At 45.5% G+C, this 10,721-nt stretch overlaps 1 protein-coding gene across 4 annotated transcripts in view; it reads left to right on the top strand.

Annotated features, from left to right (window-relative positions):
* Nucleotides 1-5,390: 5,390 nt before the first annotated feature.
* IRS2 (insulin receptor substrate 2) overlaps nucleotides 5,391-10,721 on the top strand; it is a 28,862-nt gene continuing 23,531 nt past the window's right edge. For 2 of the 4 annotated variants that reach the window (XM_073556823.1, XM_073556820.1), the window contains exons 1-2: nucleotides 5,397-5,724; nucleotides 6,493-9,614. In XM_073556823.1, the coding sequence (XP_073412924.1) occupies nucleotides 6,590-9,614 (3,025 nt within the window). In that variant the 5' untranslated portion in view covers nucleotides 5,397-5,724; nucleotides 6,493-6,589. Of the gene's footprint in view, nucleotides 5,730-6,492; nucleotides 9,615-10,721 lie in introns of all 4 variants that reach the window. The other 2 variants (XM_073556822.1, XM_073556821.1) reach the window with 2 other exon arrangements.

Raw genomic sequence — 10,721 nt, 5'->3', positions numbered from 1 at the left:
ATGTCGGGCAGGACCTGCAATAGTTTCCTGTCTCCCGGTGACATCCAGGCCAACAGAACCTCTGCACAACCTGTTCCTGTGTTTTTTCCACCCCCAGGTGTCCCCCCAAGATGTGTGAATGGGCCAAGTCCAACACTTTCTGTCTATAGGGGCCTGGTACTATTAACTGGTCTACCAACTCCTCCCTTATTTTCGTGACCCGGTATAACAACTCCCCACTCATCATAAAATAGGGAAACCTTGTGCAACCCCATTAATGACGGTGACATTGTTGAAGGCCTTTCTCAGTGGTGGGTTCCTATGTTGGGCAGTCCCAAAATTCTCACCGGCCACACCTAACTCCAGAATGTCAGACACAGGGGACCCTTCCTCCTCATCCCCCACAAGGACACATAAAGGAAACCCGTCTACCTCTGATGGTGGCGATGCCTTATTAGGGTTCATTGGTTCCCTGCTCTTGCTAGCAATCTCAGAACCCTTACCCCACAGATCCCAAAATAGACAGAAATCCCGGCCTATAATTATAGGATGCAACAAGTCCCGAATGACGCCAACTTCATGGGACTCGGTGCCATGCGCCGTTTCAATGTTCACCCTGGCCATAGGGTAGTCCTTTTCATTGCCATGCATGCGCCGAACGCCAACCTTTTTACCCGGGAGTAGGTTGAGAGGAAAACTGGCCCGTACAAGGGTCACCAAGCTCCCGGAGTCTAGCAGTGCCATTACAGCTCGACCGTGCACCTTCACGGGACATACTTATGGCCCCTCATTAGGTGGCGAGTTCACACTGCAAGCTGGATATGCATAGTAGGAACTACAGCGTCCCATGCTGCAGTCCATCTGCTTGGTGGTCTGAGAACAGGCAGCTATATGTCCTGGCCCGTGGCACTTCCAGCAAATATCACCCGTGGGGACCTTGGGCACCGCCTCCTCTGACCTTGGACGGCCCACCCCTTTTGGGACTCTGCCCTGTGTTGGGACCCCCAATAAGGAATGGGCTGCTTCCCCAAGGAGCCTTCCATCCCCTGGTATCTCTCGACCAGTCCATCGGCATTCTGGGGATCACCCTGGGCAACCCAAGTCTGTAGGGGTCTCGGCAAGGAATGCACAAACCTATCCATCACCACTCGCTCTACCATCTGTGCAGGGGAAGACGACTCTGGCTGCAGCCATTTCTGGACCAGCTGCAACAGGTCAAACATTTGGGAGCGCGGTGGTTTGTCTCGGTGATAGGCCCAGAGGTGAACTCGCTGTGCCCTGATAGTCATTGTCACCCCCAAACGTGCGAGAATTTCCGCTTTTAGTTTGGGATACTCCTTGGCGTCTTGTACAGTTAAGTCATAGTACGCCTTCTGGGGCTCCCCCGTCAGGTATGGGGCCAGTACCTCTGCCTACTGCTCTCACTGAAGTATTTCCTTCTCAGCCACCCTCTCAAATACCATCAGGAAGGCCTCAACATCATCCTCAGGGGTCATTTTTTGTAATGCGCTTCTTACCTACTTCCCAACGTGGCTGGCATCAGCCAGACCTGGGGTTGGGGTGCTCGTCCTGCCCTCCTGGATGGCGATTGCCAGAAGCTGCATCTGCTCTGCCGTTGCTCCTGCTGGCTCTGCTGGAACTGCTGCTGTTGCTCCTGCTGGCTCTGCTGCCGTGGCTCCTGCTGGCTCTGCTGTACAAACTGCCTGTTGGTCTCCTGTTGCTGTGCCTGGGACTGGACCAGGTGTTTCAGCAGGTCCTCCATTATTCCAGGTAGAGCTTGCTGCCTAGCTGAAAACTTTACCCAGGACATGCAGCAACTGTCTCAAGTCTCTACTGGGAACGCTGCCCGCACTTCTCCACCAATTGTAGGGATTCTACTCGCTAAGGTGCAGTGGGAGATAATCATGAGGCAGGTTCTTTTAAAGTTCATGAGGTTTATTTGCATCATAAACCCATAAAGAAGCACGTCACAAAAGAAATAGCCTTTAGCATAGGCAAAAGAGAACACAAATGTCCGTTACTTCAGGCTCAGAACTGGAGCCTCAACACACACGGGAGGCTTAGTCCTCCCCACATACAACTCCCTGTTTCAGGAGCAGTCTACATTAAAAGGGTATAGCCACACCCACAAACCCAGCAGCTGACTGGTCACGTGATTGTGACCTCACCACAGGTCCTTGCAAAACATTAGGAATATAGTGATATTAAATAGGGCTTACACTACATTACAGAGACAAGCCATCTCTGAGACACACACCTCCCATCAACTATACAACCCTTAGCTATGCCCCAGTGTATATACTGTGCAGGGCTGTGTATAATGTGTACTTTATATACACTGCAGAGCTGTGCGTAATGTACATATACACTGCAGAGCTGTGCGTTGTGTATATACAGTGCAGAGATGTGTGTGTAATGTGCATATACAGTGCAGAGATGTGTGTGTAATGTGCATATACAGTGCAGAGCTGTGTGTAATGTGCATATACAGTGCAGAGCTGTGTGTAATGTGCATATACAGTGCAGAGCTGTGTGTAATGTGTATATACAGTGCAGGGCTGTGTGTAATGTGGATATACAGTGCAGGGCTGTGTGTGTAATGTGTATATACAGTGCAGAGCTGTGTGTGTAATGTGTATATACAGTGCAGAGCTGTGTGTGTAATGTGTATATACAGTGCAGAGCTGTGTGTAATGTGCATATACAGTGCAGAGCTGTGTGTAATGTGCATATACAGTGCAGAGCTGTGTAATGTGTATATACAGTGCAGCTGTGTGTAATGTGTATATACAGTGCAGAGCTGTGTGTGTAATGTGCATATATACAGTGCAGAGCTGTGTGTGTAATGTGCATATACAGTGCAGAGCTGTGTGTAATGTGTATATACAGTGCAGAGCTGTGTGTAATGTGCATATACAGTGCAGAGCTGTGTGTAATGTGCATATACAGTGCAGAGCTGTGTGTGTAATGTGCATATATACAGTGCAGAGCTGTGTGTAATGTGCATATACAGTGCAGAGCTGTGTGTAATGTATATATATACAGTGCAGAGCTGTGTGTAATGTGTATATACAGTGCAGAGCTGTGTGTAATGTGTATATACAGTGCAGAGCTGTGTGTGTAATGTGTATATACACTGCAGAGCTGTGTGTAATGTGTATATACAGTGCAGAGCTGTGTGTGTAATGTGTATATACAGTGCAGAGCTGTGTGTAATGTGTATATACAGTGCAGAGCTGTGTGTAATGTGTATATACAGTGCAGAGCTGTGTGTAATGTGTATATACAGTGCAGAGCTGTGTGTAATGTGTATATACAGTGCAGGGCTGTGTGTGTAATGTGTATATACAGTGCAGAGCTGTGTGTGTAATGTGTATATACAGTGCAGAGCTGTGTGTGTAATGTGTATATACAGTGCAGAGCTGTGTGTAATGTGCATATACAGTGCAGAGCTGTGTGTGTAATGTGTATATACAGTGCAGAGCTGTGTGTAATGTGTATATACAGTGCAGAGCTGTGTGTAATGTGCATATACAGTGCAGAGCTGTGTGTAATGTGTATATACAGTGCAGAGCTGTGTGTGTAATGTGTATATACAGTGCAGAGCTGTGTGTAATGTGCATATACAGTGCAGAGCTGTGTGTGTAATGTGTATATACAGTGCAGAGCTGTGTGTAATGTGCATATACAGTGCAGAGCTGTGTGTGTAATGTGCATATACAGTGCAGAGCTGTGTGTGTAATGTGTATATACAGTGCAGAGCTGTGTGTAATGTGCATATACAGTGCAGAGCTGTGTGTGTAATGTGTATATACAGTGCAGAGCTGTGTGTAATATGTATATACAGTGCAGAACTGTGTGTGTAATGTGTATATACAGTGCAGAGCTGTGTGTAATGTGTATATACAGTGCAGAGCTGTGTGTAATGTGCATATACAGTGCAGAGCTGTGTGTAATGTGCATATACAGTGCAGAGCTGTGTGTGTAATGTGTATATACAGTGCAGAGCTGTGTGTAATGTGCATATACAGTGCACAGCTGTGTGTAATGTGTATATACAGTGCAGAGCTGTGTGTGTAATGTGCATATACAGTGCAGAGCTGTGTGTAATGTGTATATACAGTGCAGAGCTGTGTGTAATGTGCATATACAGTACAGAGCTGTGTGTAATGTGTATATACAGTGCAGAGCTGTGTGTAATGTGCATATACAGTGCAGAGCTGTGTGTAATGTGTATATACAGTGCAGAGCTGTGTGTAATGTGCATATACAGTGCAGAGCTGTGTGTAATGTGTATATACAGTGCAGAGCTGTGTGTAATGTGCATATACAGTGCACAGCTGTGTGTAATGTGCATATACAGTGCAGAGCTGTGTGTGTAATGTGTATATACAGTGCAGAGCTGTGTGTAATGTGCATATACAGTGCACAGCTGTGTGTAATGTGTATATACAGTGCAGAGCTGTGTGTGTAATGTGCATATACAGTGCAGAGCTGTGTGGAATGTGCATATACAGTGCACAGCTGTGTGTAATGTGTATATACAGTGCAGAGCTGTGTGTGTAATGTGCATATACAGTGCAGAGCTGTGTGTAATGTGCATATACAGTGCAGAGCTGTGTGTAATGTGTATATACAGTGCAGAGCTGTGTGTAATGTGCATATACAGTGCAGAGCTGTGTGTAATGTGTATATACAGTGCAGAGCTGTGTGTAATGTGTATATACAGTGCAGAGCTGTGTGTAATGTGCATATACAGTGCAGAGCTGTGTGTAATGTGCATATACAGTGCAGAGCTGTGTGTAATGTGTATATACAGTGCAGAGCTGTGTGTAATGTGCATATACAGTGCAGAGCTGTGTGTAATGTGTATATACAGTGCAGAGCTGTGTGTAATGTGTATATACAGTGCAGAGCTGTGTGTGTAATGTGCATATACAGTGCAGAGCTGTGTGGAATGTGCATATACAGTGCACAGCTGTGTGTAATGTGTATATACAGTGCAGAGCTGTGTGTGTAATGTGCATATACAGTGCAGAGCTGTGTGTAATGTGCATATACAGTGCAGAGCTGTGTGTAATGTGTATATACAGTGCAGAGCTGTGTGTAATGTGCATATACAGTGCAGAGCTGTGTGTAATGTGTATATACAGTGCAGAGCTGTGTGTAATGTGCATATACAGTGCAGAGCTGTGTGTAATATGTATATACAGTGCAGAGCTGTGTGTAATGTGTATATACAGTGCAGAACTGTGTGTAATGTGCATAGCGGTGTCTCGTACGCAAACGGTGCAGCGGTCTGTCCTGCTCACCCTGTGTACGGGGGCTGCGCTGCAGCTCATGAGGCGTCACACAGCAGGTTACCGGGACACATAATAATGAGCAGCAGAGCTGCACATAAACCTCCAGAAGCGCAGGCTCCTCCCACGCACCGTCACGTGCTCCTGACATCAGCAGAGCAGCTCCCCCTCCCCTCGGCCGTGTGTGTTTTCAGTGTCGGTAACTTGGTACGTCACATGTTGTTTTGCTTCTCTACTTCAGTCACTGGAGGAGATGCGCTATTTACACAGTGACCGATACCAGGAGAGTACGCCTATGGCTGGCAGCCGGAGCTGAGGAGCATGGCTGCACCTGACAGGACTGCTGCTTGTTTATGCCAAGGCTGCACTTCGCCAGAGAACGGCGTCTGAGGCGACGACTTCCAGCATGTACACACGGAGCTGAGGAGTCTCCTTGAGGAGCGCGGTAAGGTCCGTCACCGGTGTGTGCTGTACACACAGCATCTCCATGGCTTCATTCAGAGCCGCAGCGGTCCTGGCGGCATGCGGTGCTGGAGGCGCCGGGGACACACTGGGCAGCTGTGTGTGTGTATATATATATATATATAATGCATACATATTTATAAAGTGTGGGTGTATATACATAATTTATGTAGCGTGTGTGTGTATATATAATATATAATTTAAATGTGTGTAGCCATATATACTATAACATTGTATACAAAATTATAAAGTGTGTGTGCATATTTATATATTATGTGTGTGTATATATATTTGTAGAGTGTATGTATACATATTTCTGTGGTGTGGGTGTGTATACATATAGTGTGTGTGTATGTATGTGATTTTTCTCTAGTGTGGGTGTATGTGTGTATGTATACGCGTGTATACGCGCAGCTGAGGAGTCTCCTTGAGGAGCGCTGTAAGGGCTGTCGCTCATCTTGTGAACACAGCTCCGTACTCTGTGTATCATTACTATGGCTTCATTCAGAGATCTCTGTATTTGCTGTAGTGATGTACATACAGATTATGTATGCCTAGTTTGCCTATATGTATATAATATGTTTTCTCAGTGTACACACACATCTGGTCGGTGGATAGTAGCAGCATACACACATTCATGCCTGTTCTGTCACTCCATTATTAGTACATAATAAGATTGTAAGGATTAACAGGGGGTTACCCCCTCTATTTACTACGTATTACTCAAGACTTCTTTTATTTTACATTGAAGGTCAACGTAGAGCAGGTGGAAAACTACAAATACGTTATCTGTCATCATCCCTGCAGCGACTGTATCGAAGCAGCAGCAGTTGAGAAGTGAGCAGAGGATGGCCAGCCCTCCCACTCCAGGACAGCCAGTTCTCCCTGCTGCTGGCTCCAATCTCAACCACAACAACAACAACAACAGCAGCAGCGTAAAGAAGTGCGGCTATCTACGCAAGCAGAAGCATGGCCACAAGCGCTTTTTTGTGCTCAAAGAACCTGGAGAGGGATGCCCTACTGCTAGGCTGGAATACTATGAGAGTGAGAAGAAGTGGAGGAGCAAGTCTGCAGCAGCCAAAAGAATCATTTCTCTGGACAGCTGTCTTAATATTAATAAGAGAGCAGATGCTAAAAACAAGTACCTGATTGCCCTTTACACTCGGGATGAGTATTTTGCAGTTGCAGCAGAGAACGAGCAGGAGCAAGAAAGCTGGTATCGAGCACTCACGGATCTGCTTGGCACTGGCAGAGGAGAGAGAGACAGAAACGGCTGTGTAGGTACTGGGGGTTGCTGCTGTTCTGGATCTGTCAGTTGCAGCACAAACTGCAGTAGCCACTTGACAATGTGTGAGGATCCAAACTATGGACTGATAACACCAGCAAATGCAGCCTACAGAGAGATTTGGCAAGTAAACTTGAAGCCCAGAGGTTTGGGCCAGATTAAAAGTCTGATTGGAGTGCATCGCCTGTGCTTGTCTGCCAGAAGTATCAGTTTTGTGCGTTTAAATACTGAAACACCTTCTGTTACCCTTCAGTTGATGAACATCCGACGGTGTGGACACTCGGACAACTACTTTTTTGTAGAGGTCGGTCGATCAGCTTCCACTGGACCAGGGGAAATCTGGATGCAAGTTGAAGATAATGTGGTTGCCCAAAGCATTCATGAGACTATTTTGGAAGCTATGAAGGCCATGAAGGAGTTGGCTGAATTTAGGCCTCGTAGTAAAAGCCAGTCTTCTAGTTCGAACCCTATTACAGTCCCAGGTAGACGACATCATACTCAGTTGCCTCCAAGCCAGACAGGACTGCCCAGAAGGACCCGTACAGATATTCCTCTCTCTTCTTCTAGTGTTCCTATAAACCAATCTTCCCGACTCCGCACTGCGAGTGAAGGAGATAATTTAAGCAACAGGACAGTCATAAGTAGTCCCTTAAGTCCTAGTATTCTCCGAGCACCACTAAGCCGATCTCATACATTAAGCTTGGGTGGTCGTAATGGAAAATTGTATCCTGCACCAGGACCCCTTCAGCACAGCAGGTCCATGTCCATGCCTGTTCCTCGGTCTCCACCATCTGCTGCAAGCCCAGTTAGCTTATCTTCCGGAAGCAGTGGTCATGGATCTGCATCTGACCCTCTTATTCCCGTACGGCCATCTAGTTGCAATGCTTCAGCATCTGGGTCACCTAGTGATACCGGTTTTATGTCTTTGGATGAATATAGTTCTAGTCCAGGAGAATTGGCTCGTGCATACTTGAGCTGTAGAAGTGGAACTCCAGATTCTGTTTCTGGTACTCCACCCCATACAGGGGACATGAATGGATACATGTCCATGGACAAACCATTTCCCGGTGGTTGTGTATGTCTGGCCCGGCGATTAGAAAGTGCAGCGCTGGACAAGTGTCCCCGAAAGAGAACGTACTCCTTAACAACCCCAGGAAGACAGAAAGTTACAACTCCACAACTTTCATCTGCTTCCCTTGATGAGTCTACTCTAATTCGTGCCACATGTAAGGGAAGTCCTGGACTTCTGTCTTCCTCTCCCAAAACATGCCAACCCTATCCAGAGGATTATGCGGACGTGGAGATTGTGCATCATGAGGATGATGGTTATATGCCAATGAGTCATGGGGCAGTTACTGTTTCTTCCGCTGATTATGTTCCCATGAGTCCTGCTAGTGTGTCTGCACCTCAGCAAATCCTTCACCCACGTTGCTGCACCGAGTCCTCTGCTGGTTCCCAAGACGACTCGCCAGATGGATATATGCTCATGTGGTCTGGTCCAAAAGCACGGCCAGTACCTGTGCATCAACGGCTTTCACCTGCAGAATCTTTGTCATTTACTCCTCCTGATTATTTCTTCATGCAGCCTAAAAATAATTGTTGCTGTCAAAATCACACAATGCCACCTCAGACTACTTGGTCTGCAGATGCAGAACCATATGTAATGATGAAATCCCCTATTTCTTCTTCTCCACATGGTCGAGCAACTCGACCATCCCGACTTGCATTGCGCACGCTTCCCAGTATGAGCGAGCATCCTCCAGAACCACCTGGAGGAGAATATATCCATATATACTTTGGAGAGACAAGGTCCCAAGATACTCTGCCTTTGCCTCCTCCACCTGCTCTTTCAGATTCTAGACCGCAATCTGCTGCTGGAAGTCTATCGTCTTCATCGTCTGAGTCGGAACCTCAACAATCTCCAATTTCAGACTACATGAATTTGGACTTTGGCCCTCCATCTCCAAAATCAAAAGTCTCACCAAAATTATGTTCAAACTCTGACTATACAGAAATGAGTCCACAGAAGTCTCCACCACAGTCATCTCCTGCTGTATCCTCAGCTGATAATCAAACATTACCTATAGACAGTGCCATTTCTGGTGGTGTGCAGCGCCTTACATTGCTCTTGGACCAGATGAATGGAGGCTTTAATCTACACAGTCCTCCCCCAGATCCTAACAGGGGTGCAAAGGTCATTCGGGCAGACCCACAAGGTGGGCGCCGTCGGCACAGTTCGGAGACTTTCTCATCTACAACTCAAGTGACTCCTGTATCTCCTTCATTTGCACACAGTCCGAAGAGGCACAGTTCGGCCTCTGTGGAGAATGTGTCCCTAAGACCTGGAGAGACGTTAGAGGCTGGTGAATGTGGTAGTCCCATGTGTAGGGAAACTTCAGCTGGATTTCAGAATGGACTGAACTATATTGCCATTGAGTTGTCACCTGAAGAGCGAAACCTATTGCTGCTAACACAAACCTCTTCCAGGGGCCACTTACCTGCTCTCGGTCTTGCCAGTATGGACATTGGATCTTACCCAAGCATAGATTTCTTGGGACATCGGATGAAGGGTGCCACCACTGTTAGAGGTGAGACATTACATCTTTTTTTTTCTGACTTCATTTACTGTGTGTATAATCCATTCATGTTATCTTTGCAGTACTTGTGTATGATGGAGAACTTTGTACATACAGTAACATAGGTATAAAGGTTGGTTCTTTAACTTGCTAGTCAAATGATCATGAAGCCTTATGTGGTGACAGATACGAGTCTTGTGTTATTGAGTGCATTGATTACTCCATATCCCAGAATAGTAGTAATAATTTTTATTTATATAGCGCCAACATATTCCGCAGCACTTTACAATTAAGCAGGGACATGTACAGACAATAAATTCAATACAAGTTAAGACAATTTAAACAGTGACATTAGGATTGAGGTCCCTGCTCGCAAGCTTACAATCTACAAAACCGATACTATCTCATATGAGAGAAAAATTAACCAGCAGTATTAAGAGGATTTTGTCTACTTCAATGTGTTTCGGAAATGTAAATTATAGCTGTCCACTGTGTTGAAGATTAGGCATTATGTATATGGGGATGTTCCTAAACCATCCTGAGATTATACGGTTGTGTTTTCAGTCCAGTAAGGGTACCCTCATGCATGTTCCTGACACCACTTTCTCCTTTTTTTTGTTTTGTTTTTTAATCCAAATCTAACAAAAAATCCCCAATATTTCTTTTAAGGGAGACTTCAAAGCCTTGATGTTTTTTAACCTTTAACCAGATGGTACATAGACCTTTCTTTCTATTCTGCTTGCCAATGACTTGGGAATCAAGAGGTCAGCCACCTCTGTCAGCACTATTCTTTCCATGCATGTGATTGTATTTCTTTTATTCCCAATTACTGAAAACTTAGTTGGTTTTGTGGATCTGTGGTTGTGAAATTTTATCGTTTTCTCTCCTACCGTAATTATCTACTTATCATTATTGTCCCTATTTTAAGATATGGTTCCAGTAGTTATCGTTCGTTCGTACTTTCTTTGATGTGTACTGCAGCTGTAGTTACCAAACAATGTTTTTCGGACCTTGCACTTTAGAAAAAGGTTGTTTGAAAAAAAAATAAAACCAATATATAGGGAGAAATTATACATCCAATCCACAGGCTTGAGTTTTTTTGTTTGTTTGTTTTTTTTT

The sequence above is a fragment of the Dendrobates tinctorius genome, unplaced genomic scaffold (assembly GCF_039654945.1).
Source record: "Dendrobates tinctorius isolate UK_male_01 unplaced genomic scaffold, ASM3965494v1 ptg000240l, whole genome shotgun sequence".
Classification (NCBI taxonomy): domain Eukaryota; kingdom Metazoa; phylum Chordata; class Amphibia; order Anura; family Dendrobatidae; genus Dendrobates; species Dendrobates tinctorius.
This window is presented reverse-complemented; position numbering and strand designations above follow the sequence as displayed.